The 19,282-nt window shown below is 40.7% G+C and overlaps 1 protein-coding gene across 1 annotated transcript; it reads left to right on the plus strand.

The window, feature by feature from the left end:
• The first annotated feature begins 924 nt into the window (after positions 1–924).
• TNMD (tenomodulin) lies at positions 925–16,111 on the plus strand. Its single transcript, XM_032756403.2, has 7 exons — positions 925–1,055; positions 1,220–1,351; positions 9,859–9,999; positions 10,225–10,326; positions 13,721–13,874; positions 15,243–15,409; positions 15,734–16,111. The coding sequence occupies exons 1-7, from the start codon at positions 1,008–1,010 to the stop codon at positions 15,941–15,943; spliced, it is 954 nt and encodes a 317-aa protein (XP_032612294.1). The 5' UTR covers positions 925–1,007; the 3' UTR covers positions 15,944–16,111.
• Positions 16,112–19,282: the final 3,171 nt, after the last annotated feature.

A 19,282-nucleotide genomic window follows, 5' to 3' on the forward strand; every position in this document is an offset into this window, starting at 1 on the left:
TTAAGCTACTCAGTCTGTGGTATTTTGTTATGGCAGCCCTAGCAAACTAATATAGCCACCAACTAAGATTGGGAATATGAGGGGAAAAGTAGGTTAGGAGAAGGTGTTGAAAGAAAACTTTGATATAGAACATGTTGAGTTTGAGATTCCTGAGGTATATCCAGGTGGAGATGTTCAAATGGCCTTGAAATTAAAAGATAGAACTGGGTTACAGGTACAGATGTGGAAATCATTGATATGTAGGTGATATTTTCAACCGTAGGAATGAATGATATCATCTAAGAAGTCTGTGTAAAGTGAGATGATCATCAAGAAGAGAACCATAAGGCATGTGAGCATTAAAAAGCAGACTGAGGAAGAGGACCCAAGAAAGGAGAAAAATCAGAGAGAGAAGATGAAGAGAGAGAGCTTACAATTAGTCTTTATTTTATCCTGTTTTCATTATAATTAGTTAAGTACATATTGATAGCACCATTTAAAGAGCTTTAACTTAGTGAAGGAGGCAATATCTTATTCATTTCTGAACCTCAAACACCAAGCACAGTGCCTGACATTTAATATCCCTGCAATAAATATTTGTTGAACAAAATGGAATCGAAATTAGGGCTTCATTCCCTTCTTTGTTTTGTTTGCTTATTTCTGGAGTGTGCAGCATGTATTGCCACTGATATTTTAAGTTCATAGTGAAAAATCATTTCAATGTGTCCTAGGCTTGGTCCCCTTCCAACCCAACCCCCAGGACAATAGTTTTCATTATAACCTTCTGTCTTTGCCATTCTGGATGGAATTCTGTGCACAGAAGTTATATACATATATGGGTATATCTATGTAACAAATCGCGGCACAGGAGTCCCCTGGGCTCCCTCAGGCTCTGGTATGACATATTTGAGCCATATAAATTCAGCTTCTCCTCTGGCATCTGTTAGCCGACTCACTTGCAACTCCACCTCAGCAGTGGTCTCTCAGTCCTCTCAAAGCAGGGAAAGAGTACTGTGTGCTGAGAGACCATGGCAAAGAATCCTCCAGAGAATTGTGAAGACTGTCACATTCTAAATGTAAGTTGATTCATATTTTTTCCCTTTTGAGCAGAAGCATGGTTTCACAGATTTATCATATTGCAAAGTGAACATTAGAAAGTGGAATCAAAGGTGACTTTGAATTCTGGCTTGCTTATTGAGGTTTATTGTGTATTGTTTTATTCTCTCTGTTCTTTGGTTAGGCAGAAGCTTTTAAATCCAAGAAAATATGTAAATCACTTAAGATTTGTGGACTGGTGTTTGGTATCCTGGCCCTAACTCTAATTGTCCTGTTTTGGGGGAGCAAGCACTTCTGGCCGGAGGTACCCAAAAAAGTAAGTAAATACACATCATAATCTGATGCTTCTGTTCTGAGTTTGATTGAATTTAATTAGTAGGCATATAAATTATTCTGAAAATGAAAATCATTAAGTCTCTTTTGTGTTTATTTTCTGGTGGTATGAAAAACTGAATCAAGATTTTTCTCTCCTTCATTTGCCTAATTATTTTGGTAAGGGAAAAAAATTTATCTTCTGTATTTTGGTTAGTAATGATAGGGTGTAGAATTACCCATTCTTTATAATGCTTATATTTAAGGAGTTAAGACTCCTCCTAGGAGCAAAGTTTTTACTTTAAGAAAAAATACTTTCAATCTTTCTTTCAATTATCTGGGCAGAAACTGATGGAAAAGTAATTAGACCACCACATAAGGAGAAACCACCCAAAGTGGCAGCAAAGGATTTTCAGGGATTATGTTTCTGACTTAATGCATCTGCAGTGAGAACAGGCAGCAAGCTGCTTTTCAGGAGGAGCAATTCTCATACCTGACTTCACATTTATTTATGACTTAAAAAAAAAACTAGAGCTTTTCAGCTCCTTGCCAGCTGCAATCATCACTGTCCCACTGAGATAGTAATGCCACAAGGTAGAAGCATGCGACACCAAGTCATTAATCACAGATAACTCAGAAAGCTTCTGATACTGGGGTCATTTGGTGAAGCTTGGCTAGCCACTGTAGTTTATATTTCTGTACCTTAGTGTTATTGTTACTCCTGGGCTCATATGCAATGGGAAAGTTTAGATATAAAATAAATAAATAAAACCATAGTCCCAAATAAAACCATAGTCCCTTCATGCTCACAATTTCCATTTGAAAGATAATCAACAAATATACAAACTACAAGTTGTGAAGATAGTTTTCTGGCTTTGCCATGTTTTTCTGTTGGTGTGTGGATTGCTGCTGAAGTTATTGTTATTACTGTTGTTAATTTGTTGTCATAAGATGCTCGTTTCTATTTGGTAACAGATGTAGGGAGAAAAAAGCACAAATCCAGGAAAGAGGATGATACAAGAAAATGGGTTGGCATGGACCGTTAGGAGCCAAAGGAGCAATAGGAGCAGAGAGAAAAATAATATGGGTCAGTGGGGAGAGAGAGGAAGAGAGGGGAAAGCAGAAAATAAGCTGGCTAAGTGTCTGAAAGAAAACAGAGGTATAAGGCATAACCACCCTTGGGTTCTCCACCTCTGCTGTCATACCCACTTTCATTTAGTCCCAAAGGATATCTTATCAGGTTTAAGTAGGAGGGAGAGCAAGCCAGCCTACTTTGTTTGCCTTTTTATTTATACCTTGTTCCAGAAAAGATTTCAGGCATCACCCAATGCCTATAGTTAGCCCTATCCCCTACTCCTCCTCCCCTTACTGCTCCTTGCTTCTGAACTACTTACCATTCAAATGTCCTCCTAGAGAAGCCACCTGTGTTCAGGCTGGCAGGGTGGGTAAAGCAATCGAGATCAGGAAGGAAACAGCAAATTAATAAGAGAGCCAAAATGCATTCCAATACAATTCTGGTACCACTTAAGCTAATTCCCAAGATGATATGTCACCCCACAAGTTGAACCTTGGATCTTCTTGAAAATTATACATGAGTTAAAGGGCCATAAATCCTTTTGTTCTCCACAGCCATAATGTACTTAACTGGGCATGGTGGATAGCTAGTCCTTTTGACCACCCTTAGATGCTTGCCTAAATAAGGGGCCAAATGGCCTTTCTTGTTTTATTGTTGTCGTTGGTACTGCAAATGCTATTCCAAAAGAGTATATGTGTTTTTATAAACTTATAGTGCTATTTGCCTCAGCGCAGCTGTAAACGACTAGGTGGAGACCTTGCCTTTTTATTGCAAAGTGTCAAACTCACTAGCAGGTTCATGGTCTCCTCTGTTTTCCTATTATATCACCTTTACATCTCATTCTAGTTCTGTTTTTAATGATTATAAGAAGCAATCCTATGATACCTCAAACCAAAAGTAAAACTTGGTCATTGCATGCACAGAAGAGGTGGGATATGCTGCTGAATAAAATTTATCAAAAATCAAACCTCTTGTGAAGTAATCCATTTTGGGATGTCATTTTCAGCTAAGGGACTCTCAGAAATGAACAAAGCTATTATGAAGTAATCCAGATAAAGACAACAGGTGTTCCCTAGGGCAAGTTTCTCTACCATGAACAAATGTTGTTGGTTTTCCATTCCAGTGGGGTGTTATTATTCATTGTCTTTGATATTTAAGTCATGGCCTTCACAAGACCAGGTTTGGTTCACTGAAAACTAAGAAATCAGCTGGAAATGTGGATGCTTTACTTGGTCCACTACTACCTTCAAGTCCCAGACAAAGAGCTCAGGAGACCATCTATGTTTCCAATGGCTAAGACTATCAATAAGCCTGCCTTAGAACAGATTTAAAAATTTTGGGAAGAGACTAGCAGTCAGATTAGTCTTGGAAGAGTTGCATAGGAAAAGGATCCAGGCATCTTACACAAATTAAAGACTCTCCCCTTAATGGTATGGCCTAGCAAGAAACAACAGTTAGCAGATTAAAATCCAGGCTCTTTGGGCTTTCCTTAACAAGTCTGTGAGACTTGTTGGGACTCTGTGGCCCTTGGTAGAGAGAGCTGTGTATGCAACTGTGCTTATTGGTGGCAGTGATTCGTTTGCTGTCCTGGGATTTCCTCCAAGCTCTTAGTGTCTGCTCTCCTAGCCTCCACCACGCCTCCTTTTTATTTTGTCTTTCAACATCTGTGTATAATAAACAGTATTTATTTAACATCCCACATCTGGTGTTGACATTTCCATGCCCGTAAGTCCTTCTCCTCACTCCCACTTTGGTGTGTACAAAAGATCCAGATTCCTGTATCCAAATTGAGAACAAGCCACGCTTGACCTCCTCCCCTCACACACCTCAGGTCTGCGTGCACACAGGTGTGCACACGCACAGACACACACACACACACACACACCAGAGAGAGAAAGAAATCAAAATAAAGTGAAACAAGGACAACTAACTCTGGGTGAGCTGCTGCATTTTCTTACAGGTCCCGGGCGCCTGACCCACAGCCACATACAGGAGCCACCTGAGCTAAATGAAAGCCAGGTCCATCCAGCTCTGAATTCAGCTTTCTTAAACAAGCAGAAGAGACCTATTCAGTCCCACCAATTTTGAGAAGCATCATAATGAGGCTCCCCTTCTAGGCAGTGACTGCCCTGGGATCATTGAAGCAGAATCGCCAAAGAAACATTCTTGCTTAAAGCCCCCTGTATTACACATTTTACTGGAAACAGTCAGAAGCCAACTCCTCAGCTAATTAATCCAACATGAAGAAAACAAATCAGAAAAATCCTAGCCCTTAAACCAACAGTTTAGAAACTTAGCACAGACCTTGTAGCCCATCCCTGCCAATCCTTTGTGGAGCGAGGCAGAAGAATCATACATTTAATAAATGAAAGATGGTCCTTATTGCCTTACATAGGAGCTGCCTGGTGACTTTAGGGTTGTTTGAAAGCCATCAGGACCACACAGTTATCAATAGATTTGTGAGGATGTTCCTTCAACTTCTACATACTACCAGAGCAATGAGGAGTGGTAGGGATAAGCGGGCATTTTTCTGCCCTCCTGCCACACCTCAGGTGCAGGTGATCATTAAAACAGTCTCCTCCAGTGTTGTGAGCCCATTATCATTCTAGGTTGAAAATCCTTTGCTCAGAAGAAGCACTGTCTTGATGAGTCTGATTGCAACTTTTTGTGCGTGCCTATTTCTTGGCACGCACAATTGGGCATTAGCCCAATATTAACTTTTTTCACTCCTCTCTAGGCACACAAGGAAGACAACATTCCTCTCCAGGTCCCCTGGGCTTTCCTACACCACAGTCTGGTGGGTGAAATGTGGGTCTAGAGAAACATTAATATACCCTCAAGGAAAAAGTTGAAGGAGTAGCTGGAATATTTTTGGCAGGGAGACTGAGCTTTACCAGACGGTGCCATGTTGGCATTAAAAAAAAAAAAAAAAGACCTCTCTTCGTTTTCCTCCTAAAGCATTGTGAGACCCAAGCCCACCCTTGTACAACTCTCACTGAGCCAGCTCTTATTCTGGGCTACTTACGGGCAGCTCCCAGCAATTATGTGGAGCCAGGCTGTGGCTGTGATGGATATGTTCTTCTTAGTCAGTCTCTTCAATCTCCTAAGGCAGCATTTGCTGAACAACTTATATGACACCAGGATGAAGAGCCTGGGCCTTCAAAGACAGCTGTTCTGGAGTGGCTGAGAGTAGAATTGGGGCTGTAGAGGAAGTAGCCTGGATGATCAACAGATAGTAGCAGTAGGAGTAGTCCAGTGATCAACCTGACAGCTTGATCTGAGCAAATCTTGGCAGACTTTGCTAACTATCTAACATTACGGATGAAAAGAGGTGAAGGATTAAAATAGGAACTGAGTCCCTAGAGACACTCAGTGATTTGCCCAAAATCATACAGCTTGTAAGTGGCAGGGTTAAGGTTAGAACTAGAGGCTAGTCTGAAGATTCTTTCCACTATTCTTCAGCCGCATTTAAGAATCAGGAATGGGGATGATGGGTAGGAGAAAAACTTACTGGCCAGCTCAAGTCTGTAGATAAAAGAAGTAGCTTTTTCTTGCTGAAAAAGAATGTCTGTGCTTCTTATGCCAATATTTTGCATATTGCCAAATGGTGATTGAAGATGCAGAACTCTAACTTTGCATAAGGAATGATCTGTCTGCTCTGTGTTGGTAAAGAAATACCCAGAGACCCTTTAATTCCCCCAAGTTAGGTTAATAATAACATGGTACAGTGCATTCTCTTCCCTTCCAGCCTAACACCGGCTAGCCAGCTATTCTGACCATGTATTTCACCTTTGGAGAGTGTACCTCATAAACAGACAGTAAGGGATGAAGATGGAGTGAAGAGCGGCTAGATTAATCACAGGCTTCAAAAAACAAACCTAAGCCAAATGTCCTCAAATCCCTGTCAGGACAGGCTAAAGCTTCTTGCCCCTAAAACAGATCCATCACACTGAGGTCTGAGATAGCTTTACTTTTTCTAAAAAACTTTCTTTTCTGATCTCAGGGACTGCCACAGAGGCAAGAAAACAAGGAAAACTGTGAAAGAGGGATGTTAGGGCTCATTTGCTGCCTGAATGGAGGATTTAACTGGACTGAAGACAGAATTCCTGGGCAGGGAAGAAAAATGGGTTGTGTCCTCTACATGTTTTGTTAGTATGGTTTTCTTACGCCTCTCACTGCCTGGACTTAACCACATATCTGTCTCATTTCACTTCTGATTCCTATTCCACTCCATTGGCTTCCTTGTTCCATTCCAGTGTTCTGGTTCTTATAGTTAAGGCCAGTCTTATGTGTGGGTGGAGTAAGAGCCCATTTGAGTGGTGCTGGAAAGATGCCCTTGCCCCCAAATATCTCCCATTCCTTGTGCCACTGTGCCTATTAGATTGGTGCAAAAATAATTGTGGTTTTTGCCATTGAAAGTAATGGCAAAGTAATAAAGTAATAAAATCCACCATTAGTACTTCATTCCTCTGAGTGAAGTATTGCACTCAAATTTTTAAAGACAAATATTCATCACTAATATCTAAGTGTGAAATCATGGGTCAGATTGATTTCTTCTTTGTCATAAGGTACCTGAAGCACCAGGAGATTCCTAGATGTCTAGACAGGAGACAAAGGGACAGAAATGGGAAGAGAAAGGGGAAGGGCTATGAGGGTATAGAATGAACAGAATATGAAAATAGAGCAGAAAAGGAAAGCTAGAAGCACCAAAAATTAACTCTCTCTGTTTGTCAATTGGGCAGGGGTGTACTCCTCATCATATTCTGTCCTTGCTGTATCCTCCCTGGAATAAAGCTGAGTTAGAGGCAGCTGAGATGAGCTACTTGTAGCCCACTCACACCTCTCTTCAGGCCAGTCATCCTGTCTCTGCCTTAGCTTGCTCCTGGAGAGGACAAAGCCATTTATTCTTTCATCTCCAGAAAGACCTTCAACCCCTGAGCCAGGAAGCTTAGTAGAGAGCAAAGTACTTGTGATGCCAAAGGCATGAGCTCAGTCTTCATATGGGCCAGTGAAGCTTGCATAGCCATTACCCAAGCAATGTGCTCCACAGGGACCCAGGCGAGACAGTGTGTCTGGATTTGCTCATACCCATCTCCAAACAGTCCAAAGTGGGCCACCAGCATCATCTTCCTAGACGAAGAACAGTCTGTTCCAAAAGGACACCTTTGATAGTGGAATTCTGTCTGGGTGAATATATAGCTCCCCACTCCTACCCCCTACCAAGGATTCACACATAAACGAAGTCATTCTATTCCCACTCTGGTAACTTATCATTACTAACATAAAGCCAACAAGTTGGTTAATGAACACAATCAGAATGGACCCCTTCTCCCCTACCAAAAAAATTATTTGCAGGAATGTTGAAAATAATCAAGATCTGCTGAGCTTGGCAGTTTCCAGTAGTTTTCATCTAGCAAGGTGTCCAAGTAAAGTACATTGCCAACAGTGCAGGAAAACTCATTCCACAGAAGCACACTGAAATTCTAAATGTCACCAGTAGGTTCCATAGTCTTCTACCAGTGATTGAAAATACAGCCTGTATTTTCTCTTTCGCCCAGGTAGGCAGTGTTCCAGCATCCCCTAGTCTCTAACCTCATTTTTCCATACAATAATCCATCAGTAGTGCTACTGATGAAATAAACACCCCACCCCAGCCCCCAATGGCTAGTGGCATCAACATTTGTCTCAAAAATGGATAGTATTTCTAAATTCCCCCGTTGGGAGAGCTGACAAGACTGGGTCCGAAGTGGATGCCTCTCTCTTCTACTTAGGTCAGACAGACTGAGAGCTCAATTTGTTGCCATAGGTAGAAGTTTCTCTTCTCAAGCTGGCTGCAGAGCTGGAACTGAGGACATATTTATTGCTAGAAGCAAATACAAATCTAAAGGAATTTGCTACCTATCACAAACCAGGCCAGACTTCGTGAGTTAACTCTGCAGTTGCTGGAGAGTTCTAAGTATTTTTTTCTTTCATTTTTAAAATGGTTTTTTTAAAAGACCTTGCCAATACTCAAAAATGTCTCTTTAGGAAGATAAGGATGTGCCATTGGTGGGGAAAACTTATTCAACAAACACTTAGGTTCCAGTCATGTCCAAGGCACTGTAGGGCTACCAAGAGGTAAATGACATTGTCTCTTGTTTTTCTCTTCAGCAGCTACATTAGGCTTGTCACCCTTGAAGTAACACTTGCTTCTACAAATGGTTCCAATTTGTTTTTCTCTAGTTGAGTTGGTGAATATTTGACCAGGTTAAACTAACATTCAGTCAATGGCATCAGCAGAGACTAAAAAACGACCCAACCTGGTGTAAGTTCTCTATAAGGCTGCCACTGGGAACTGTATCATTAGAAAGCAATGTGGGCTCTAAAGAAGACTTGCTTTTTCAGGCTTTTAGTTTTCCAATTTTTTTCATAAGGAAAAATGAATATGGAGAAACTTGATAAACAAAGGTCTCCTAATGACAGAGATAAGATAGACTTCCAAAAGGCATCATCAGGTCTGGCCTGGTTTGTGACAGATAACAAATTCCTTTATGCTTATTTGCTTCTACCTACAAATATGTCCTAAAATTATAAGTTATGGGCTTACTCCTAAACTGCAGTACCATATGGGACTGGTCCTCTTGGTCTTTAGAAATACAATTGCCTCTTTTAGAGTGCAGGAGAAAATCTGGGGTTTTATTTTAGCCACTCAAGAAAGACCTGATGAGCAGTCTTTCTTCTTGGGAGGATCCACGTTACTTAATGAAGGACACTTGGCTCAGTTGGCTTAATTCCATATACACAAAAGAATCTGCAGAACTTGAAAACAACTGAATATGGCTTGGGAAACAGAACCCAGGAATAAACTGGGTGGGGTTGGTTGCCGTATAAAGAGAAGGCTAAGGGAAGGCAATAAATGTTTCCTGGAGTTTAAGGGCCAAAAGGAAGCAAACAGAGCAGGGTAGGACTCTAATATTGGCAAGGAGAAAGTCTTCAGATTCTAAAATAGACTCAAGGCTGTTGTGGCAATATTAAAGCCCTGGATAGATAAGGAGACAAAAAACACTTAACCATTTTAAGTGTATTCAAATCTCTTTCTAAGCCCTAATGAATTTCATGGGTGAGGGGCGGGGCAGTGGGGGGGGGGGGGGGGGGTCGTTATTACTTAGCACTTGGAAAGGGAAGTGGTAGCTTAAAGAAGCAGCATAGGTTTTAGGTGATCCCTCAGCTTAACACAAGGGGAAAATACTTTATAGGCTGGTTTGCAAACTATCATTTGCTGCTTAGTCAAGGCTGCCAAGAAAACTGTTGGAATTCTTAGTAATTAGCTCAGCAGCTTGGCTTGAATTCAAAATACCAGCTCTGAAGGGATCCCCATATCAGCTCCAGCGCCAAAAAGCACCTCACTTTAGGGACACACTGAGTATCTTAGATATTGTTCTCCTCTGTTCTCCCAGACCTATGACATGGAGCACACTTTCTACAGCAATGGAGAGAAGAAGAAGATTTACACGGAAATTGATCCTGTGACCAGAACTGAAATATTCAGAAGCGGAAATGGCACTGATGAAACATTGGAAGTACACGACTTTAAAAACGTAAGTTGGATGTTTTCCCCCTAAGGCTTTCCACTTAAAATATTAGAGCAGTTGAGTCAAGTTAAAAATAGCCTCCATCTAAAATTTGAATTCAAATGGAAAGCTAGCCTCCTCTAGCTTTCCATCTGAATTCAAATTTTGCTAGTCTGGGACCCCAATGGATCATGGAATTTACTAATAGTGGCTCTTTTGGGAAGCTTTATTGTTGTTTTGTCTGTTTTATAGGGATACACTGGCATCTACTTCGTGGGTCTTCAAAAATGTTTTATCAAAACTCAGATTAAAGTGATTCCTGAATTTTCTGAACCAGAAGAGGAAATAGATGAGGTATGTAAGTAGAATAATTGTGGTGGCAAAAGACATCATTTATTGGATGCTAGCTATGTGCCAAACATTGTACTAAATGCTTTACTTTTCTTTGATTCTCCAACAACCTTACAGATAGGTACTATTATTATCATCATTTTCAGATCAGGAAACTAGAACTCAGAGCCAAAAAGTGACTTGCTCAAGGTCATACAGCTAGTGAGTAGCAGATTGGGGTCTTGAACTTAGGCCTTTCAGAAAACTCAAGTGCATAATTTTAGGTGCAATGCTATACTTTTATACCCGGGCGCCCATTAACATTATGTTGATTTTCTCTGAAACCAAAAATTTCTAGTAAGAGGGATGAGCCAGACAAACAAAATCAATCTTGCCTCAGATAAAGCGTTTTTAAAAAAGAAAGTTCCAAGGCCACCTGGGGTTCTTGCCACTTTTGTCACACTTCAGTATTCACCTATTTTAAAGATTGTGGTTCATTCACCTTACCATTTTATGCTGGGCTGCTAATGGAATAATTCACATTTAACCTCAGTAGGAAAGGCAAAAGCAAAGAAGGTGAACACTGCAATGGGATACAAATTCTCTGAAAACACCCTGCTAGGCCAAAGTAAGGCAACCTAGGGTGCTGGTGCAATCACTCAATGGCCCCTTAAAACCTAATGGGAGATGGATGTTATTGCCTTAAATACAACTATCTGTAAGGCCCTTGAGGCTCTTTATTGTTCCCTGATATTTTGTCTACAATTACAGTATGGTTTTATTAGTGGGAGGAGAAGGGGGACCTCAGTTAAGGTCCTATTGTGACAGCATATCCCCACTATAGCAAGAAAAAACAAACATTGGTTTGGTTTGATTTAGTGCTTAGTTGGCAAATCTAAAGTGGAATTACGGCAATGGGCCAATGGCAGAATGATCTTTCTTCTTCTTCTTTTCTTCTTCTTCTTTCTTTTCTTCTTCTTTCTTCTTCTTTCTTCTCTCCTCTTCCTTCTTCTTCTTCTTTTCTTCTTCTCTTCTTCTTCTTCTTCTTCTTCTTCTCCTTCTCTTCTCCTTCTCCTTCTCCTTCTCCTTCTCCTCCTCTTCCTCTTCCTCTTCCTCTTCCTCTTCTTCTTCTTCTTCTTCTTCTTCTTTTTTTTGGAGACAGAGTCTCACACTGTCGCCCAGGCTGGAGTTCAGTGGGGTGATCTCCGCTCACTGCCTGCTCCGCCTCCCGGGTTCACGCCATTCTCCTGCTTCAGTCTCCCAAGTAGCTGGGACTACAGGCGCCCGTCACCACGCCTGGCTAATTTTTTTTTGTTTGTTTGTTTTTGTATTTTTAGTAGAGACAGCGTTTCACCATAGCCAGGATGGTCTTGATCTCCTGACCTCATGATCCGCCCGCCTAGGCCTCTCAAAGGGCTGGGATTACAAGCGTGAGCCACCGCGCCCAGCCATGGCAGAGTGATCTTTCTATAAACTATAAAAACCTCTTTCTTTTTTCTCTCTCTCCCTGTTCTTTTTCACTTTTCTCCCACCCAGCTCCCTCCATCTTGATTCTCACCAACCCATTTATCTTTTCCTTTACCTTTTTCTTTATTTGGGGGCGGTGGGTGGGGAGGACTATTTTTCTTTCCCTTACCCAAGTCTTAGAGCTGTCATTGGCTCCCACTTTACTCTTTCATGCTACTGGTCTCCTCAGGGCCAGAGAAGTTACAGACCCTTGTTACTAGAATTTCCAAGAAAACAAAGAACGTTCTCCCAAAGATGATGCTCTGCTCCCAAGGTCTATGGTAGTGACAAAGTTTGGAGACTTTTTTTTTAAAGTAAGCATGAGTTAGACGCATCTGAGGAATAGATCAACGTTCAGGATATTAGGAATGACTATAGAAGGCAAAGGTAAGATAAAAGGAAAATCAATAGGATTAAAAAGCTACTATACACAATAACATATGCTGATTACACACAGAAAATAATGTGAGCATTTGAGTAGGCCAGCCAGCAATGAGAACCTGAAGTGATATAATAGATTTATTTTTTGGAAAGATTAAGGCAAAGGAGGCGGGGCACGGTGGCTCACGCCTATAATCCCAGCCCTTTGGGAGGCTGAAGAGGGGGATCACTGGAGGTCAGGAGTTCGAGACCACTCTGGCCGACATGGTGAAAACCCATCTCTACTAAAACAAAACAAAATTAGCCGGGCATGGTGGCGTGTGCCTGTAATCCCAGCTACTGAAGAGGATGAGGTGGGAGGATTGCTTGAACCCGGGAGGTGGAGGTTTCAGTAAGCCGAGTTCGCGCCACTGCACTCCAGCCTGGGTGACACAGCGGGACTCAGTGTCAAAAAGTAAATAAATGAACAAATAAAAAATAAAGGCAAAGGCTTATAATGTCTCATTTTGGCCCTAATTTAGTCTTCAGTTAATTTCACCAAATATTTTAAATAACGCAAATACTCATTTCATGATAGTAAGAATACTGTACCTTCAAGTAAATCTTGTTTTTTATATTCACACCACAGATTTTTTTTAATGAGAAAAATTTGTGGTCCTGAATGACAAAAACCTTCTTCTGTACTTCCCTCCACACTGTATCCATGGCATGTGTATTTTAAACATGCAGAACACGTATATAAATAGCCCTGATTTTGCTAACAAAGCTAGTCAGCATACCAACCTCATTTTATACAATTCCTTTCAATGCATCTCAAGGTCGTTACAGACTCAAGGACAAAGGTGCTAAGACTTTAGAATTGTAAATGATTCCGGGAGAAATTAGTAAGAACTAGGTATACAACACAATTACCTCAATACTAGAAACTGAAGAGAAAGCGGCATCCTTCACAATATAAAAAAAGCTGCTTAAAGGAAAAACACTCTGTGAGATAAACTCTAAGCATCTACAATGAAAGGAATGCAACAGTAGGAAGGCCAGTGAAGTCATAAACTGGAGACTTGACTTTAAAACATAAAAGGATTATAGGAGTTTTTTCAGCTTCAGGTCAAATCCTGCTTGCCACCCAAGATGCAAACCTAAAATAAAGCAGGCTAACAAAATGTATTTATAAAAAAGAAAACAAATGTAAATCACTTAGGGTTCCAGAAGCTCAAGTTAAAACATACACAGACTCAGGGCACCCTGAAAATAATGAAGCGCCTTTCTGACTTTGAGTGAAATGGTAACAGAGAAGGCTCCTATTTTAGTAAGCAGCCTTGCTGTTAGACCCAGGAGGGAGGAAGGATCAGTTGTTAACTCCCCCAAGGGCACCCACTGAATGCAAGGCACAGAGCTAGTTCACTAGCAGCCGTAAGATTAAAATTGTTACTCACACACAAAATATATTGTTTTCCAGCATCCCATAATGTCTCACTTGTTCTATTAATTTCTCTGCCAATCCCTACCCTAAGCTACTTTCTTCTTTCAGAATGAAGAAATTACCACAACTTTCTTTGAACAGTCAGTGATTTGGGTCCCAGCAGAAAGGCCTATTGAAAACCGAGATTTTCTTAAAAATTCCAAAATTCTGGAGATTTGTGATAACGTGACCATGTATTGGATCAATCCCACTCTAATATCAGGTATGACATCCTTATCCTCATCCTCCTCCTATTTTCTAAGACAGTAACAGGTTAATGTTCCCAGCATTTAGAGGCTACATTTCCAGGAAAACAAATGATCGGTTTATATCTTCTTGGATGAGTCTATATATGCTGACTGCCAGTGAGGAGGGAATTTTTCACAGCCAAGTTATAAATCAGATAAATTAATGTTGACAGGCTTTTAAATATCCCAGCAAAGGTAACACCACCCTAATGTGACTAGTGATAGCAAAAAACTAATCTGTCTTTCTTTGCACATCTATATTCATTGCAGTTGGTATACCAGACTATTGCTCAAACCACTGTGGGTCCAACCCAAGAATAGAGAAGGGAAAAAACAATGCTCTGCTGTCAACAAGGATTCCCTATGTCAAATGGTGGCATTTTCCTTAGAAAATAGGACAATCACTGCAATACAAATTTCTTTGTCGCTGTTTTAGGAATTACTATAAAAATAGTTGAGGGCTAAATGTCCAGAGTAGAAGAGTCCAGCCCTCAACTTCCAGTCAGCCCACAGAGAAGGTAAAGGCCCTGGATGTCTCAGTCTGTTTAGCTAACATGGAATTTGGCCTCCCTCATTCGGCACAACATAGATTACTCTATTACCCAAGAGAGGTTATTCTCACCAATGTAAGCATCTGTGGGGACTCTTTAGAGATATTAAAAAGGTGACTAAATGCAGTGTGGTATCCTGGACTGGATGCTGGAACAGAAAAAGAACATTAGTAGAAATCTGAATAAATTAGTAGAAATCTGAAATCTTAATAGTCTGTAGTTTAGCTAATAACATTGTACCAATTCTAACTTCTGATTTTTGATCATTGTACCATGGTTATGTAAGGTAACATTAGGGGAAACCGGGTGAAGAATATGTGAACTCTGTACTATTTCTGCAGCTCTTCCATAAATCTAAGATTATTTCTAAACAGAAAGTTTAAAAAAAATTTAAGACAAGAAACATAAGGGAAGTGGGAGGACAGAGGATGTCAAATCAATTTAGGCAACCAAGAAATATTTATTGAGCATCTACCATGGGTAAAATCATCATTGTAGGAGATACAGAAGTCCCTTGTCCTCCGTTTTTAATTTAGTATGCTATTAAGGCAAAGCAGTAAATGTTTGATGCCAAAGAAGCAAAGAAGTTTGTGTATGTAGAAATGATCAGGCTTGTTTTGGAAACTACTCTAAAATATCAGCTGAAGGAGCTTGGAAAAGTGGTTCATGCCTAAATGATGCCAGTTAGAAAACACAATGAAAATCTCTATCCCCAGCTGCTATTCTCCCAAGCACTTCTTTCAGGAACATTTGCAAAGCAGTTGCATCACAACTTTGCATTTATTATCTTAGTTTCTGAGTTACAAGACTTTGAGGAGGAGGGAGAAGATCTTCACTTTCCTGCCAACGAAAAAAAAGGGATTGAACAAAATGAACAGTGGGTGGTCCCTCAAGTGAAGGTGGAGAAGACCCGTCACGCCAGACAAGCAAGTGAGGAAGAACTTCCAATAAATGACTATGTGAGTTATGTTTATGTAAACTCTTGATAGAGGAGGAAAAAAGAGCCCTCACAAAACTTACTACCCCTCAGATCATAATCATTGGAAGGAGAATGATCATGGCTTTAACAACAAAAAAAAATGTTTAAGAAACTTGGAATCTCCAGGAGGCTCACTCAAAATCAATCTCCATCTCTGTAGATATATCTCCATGATCAGGCTAAGGAGCTTAATTTCTCACAAGCCCCCAACCCATACAGTCTTCTAGTTCTCCCCTGCTTGGTGAGAGCTCTTGCTAGTGAACCTTCCTCTCCCACCCCCAACACTGGCTTCTTCTTCTTTCAGACTGAAAATGGAATAGAATTTGATCCCATGCTGGATGAGAGAGGTTATTGTTGTATTTACTGCCGTCGAGGCAACCGCTACTGCCGCCGCGTCTGTGAACCTTTACTAGGTTACTACCCATATCCATACTGCTACCAAGGAGGACGAGTCATCTGTCGTGTCATCATGCCTTGTAACTGGTGGGTGGCCCGCATGCTGGGGAGGGTCTAATAGGAGGTTTGAGCTCAAATGCTTAAACTGCTGGCAACATATAATAAATGCATGCTATTCAATGAATTTCTGCCTATGAGGCATCTGGCCCCTGGTAGCCAGCTCTCCAGAATTACTTGTAGGTAATTCCTCTCTTCATGTTCTAATAAACTTCTACATTATCACCAACAGCCTGATTGCTGCTGAACACACTGGGTAAGTGTTTGCTGAGAATATTCCCAGCAACTGAAGTGGAGCAGACCTGTCAAACATAGATAACTATGCTGAGGCTCAGAAAACAATGCCCCAAAATGAAGGCCTCAGAAGCAAAAGTTTTTCTCTGACTTTCTCCTACCTGCCAGTCTCTCAGTCCCATTTTCCCCTGAGGCTAGCCATAAAAGCTAGAATCCCTTTTCCTCAAGGCGTGTCATAGAAATCAGAACCCCTTTTTTCCAAAGCCAGCCATTAAACCTAAAAATATCACTCTGATTTTTCCTCTGCTTTTTCTGTGTAAAAGCTGGCCATAAGGAAATTATCTGACCTACCTTGTTTGACTGTAGGTCATAAGACTCCCTTTCCAGAGAGGATCCAACAGGTTTGGAAGTAGAAAAGGGCAAAGCATAATGATACCTAAATATCGTATTTTGCTCTGCTGTATTAAGACAGTGGAAATAAGAGGCTGATGATAAAATGTCTCCATAACTGATGCATTAAAAACATATCCTTTTGTGCATAGCCCCAGTGTTTAATTATATGAAAGACATATTGTGAACTTGCTTAAGTACCAATTAAGCTGCAGGACAGGCAGTGAGTCACAACAGGCCAACACTAAAATATTCCAAATGTGCAGACTCAGCAAAGGAGAAAGCTAAACTAGCAAAGTGTCTCAGGCTCTCCTCCTATAAACAGGAACTCAACTAAGGACAAATTCAACATTCCATAGCCTTCACATCTGGCTCCTCTTTATATCAGTGTTTGATTAGATACCTTTCCAAGGCAATTGTCTAAAAAACAAGAACCCATAAATACCATTCACAGAAACAGGCATCATAGGAAATTATTGGGATGAGGAATCAAATGGGATTTTCCCTCCCAAATCACAGGGAACTAGCAGTATACCACTTTCTGAAAGAAAAGGTAAGGGCCTACTTCCCAATCACTCCAACTTTGCTTGGGAAAGGAAAAGGGGGCAAAGGGGAAAGAAAAAGAAGTGGTTAAAGGGTAACATTAACCTTGATGTCCCAGCCAGTTTCAGTTTCAAAATTCATGCGCTACCAATCTGTCACTTCTTCTAGTTTCATCTGAAGGTAGCATACTTCATTGCTTAACTTCAAAGTTATTGTGTCATGAAAATGTCGGTCTGGAACTTTCTATCAGAAAAATATTTTCAAATAAATTCTTCACCAAGACGCCTGTGGGCCAGGAGGCATTTTCTCCCATTTAAGAGTTGAGGAAGTCCATGGAAAATGGCTTTGCCCAAGGTTGAGTTGCGATTAGCCAGTCATTAATTGGTAATTAGCATATATGCCATACTTAGATTACCAATTTTCACAGAATGAGAGCACAGTAAAATATATCTAACAATGCACATTACTGAAAATATTTTTAATTGATGATTTAGAAGACATCTGATTATTTTAGAGTACTTCGATTATCATAACAAGCATTAATTTATAGTTGAAATAGAAAAACGTAAAAGATATGAACTTACTTTGAGGTTATATGAACTTTATGATGTTTCTATCATTGTTTTTTAATAAGACTACTCATTTTTAACATTGCTTTTTTAGATAAGCCAATAATTTTATTTATTTTTTTCTATTTTTTATTTATTTTTCCATAGGTTATTGGGGTACAGGAGGTATTTGGTTACATGAGTAAGTTCTTTAGTGGTGATTTGTGAGATTTTGGTGCACCCATCACCCAAGCAGTATACACTGAACCCTATTTGTGGTCTTTTATCCCTCGGCGCCCCCCCGCAACCCTTTCTCCCAAGTCACCAAAATCCATCCTGTCATTTTCTTTTTTTTTTTTTTTTTGAGATGGAGTCTCCCTTTGTCGCCCAGGCTGGAGTGCAGTGGCGTGATCTCTGCTCACTGCAAGCTCTGCCTCCCAAGTTCACGCCATTCTCCTGCCTCAGCCTCCCAAGTAGCTGGGACTACAGGTGCCTGCCACCACGCCTGGCTAATTTTTTTTTTTTTTTTTTTTGTATTTTTAGTAGAGACAAGGTTTCACCGTCTTAGTCAGGATGGTCTCGATTTCCTGACCTCAGGTGATCCGCCCCCCTCGGCCTCTCAAAGTGCTGGGATTACAGGCATGAGCCACCGCATCCGGCCCATTGTATCACTTATGCCTTTGCGTCCTCATAGCTTAGCTTCCACGTATCTGTGAGAACATGCAATGTTTGGTTTTCCATTCTTGAGTTACTTCACTTAGAATAATAGTCTCCAGCCAGGCACGGTGGCTAAGCCTGTAATGCTAGCACTTTTGGGAGGCCGAGGCAGGCAGATCATGAGGTCAGGAGATCAAGACCATCCTGGCTAACATGGTGAAACTCCATCTCTACTAAAAATACAAAAAAATTAGCCAGGCGTGGTGGTGGGCGCCTGTGGTCCCAGCCACTCGGGAGGCTGAGGCAGGAGAATGGCGTGAACCTGGGAGGTGGAGCTTGCAGGCCAAGATCGCATCACTGCACTCCAGCCTGGGCAACAGAGCAAGACTCCATCTCAAAAAAAAAAAAAAAAAGAATAATAGTCTCCAATCTCATCCATGTTACTGCAAATGCCATTAATTCACTCCTTTTTATGACTGAGTAGTATTCCATCATATATATGTGTGTGTGTATATATGCGTATATATGTATATATGTGTATACGTATGTATATATTATATGTGTGTATATATCCGTGTATATATGTGTGTGCATACATATGTGTGTCTATATATGTGTGTATATATACATATATATATGTAAACAGTTTCTTTATCCACTGGTTGATTGATGGGCATTTGGGTTGGTTCCACGATTTTGCAATTGTGAAGTGTGCTGCTATAAATATGCGTGTGCAAGTATCTCTTTCGTATAATGACTTCTTTTCCTCTGGGTAGATACCCAGTAGTGGGATTGCTGGATCAAATGGTAGTTCTACTTTTAGTTCTTTAAGGAATCTCCACTGTTTTCTATAGTAGCTGTACTAGTTTACTTTCCCACCAGCAGTGTAGAAGTGTTCCCTGATCACCACATCCATGCCAACATCTACTGTTTTTTGATGTTTTGATTACTGCCATACTTGCAGGAGTAAGGTAGTATCGCATTGTGGTCTTGATTTGCATTTCCCTGTAGATCAGCCAATAGTTTTA

This window comes from Hylobates moloch, unplaced genomic scaffold, assembly GCF_009828535.3.
Source record: "Hylobates moloch isolate HMO894 unplaced genomic scaffold, HMol_V3 SCAFFOLD_7, whole genome shotgun sequence".
Taxonomy (NCBI): Eukaryota; Metazoa; Chordata; class Mammalia; order Primates; family Hylobatidae; genus Hylobates; species Hylobates moloch.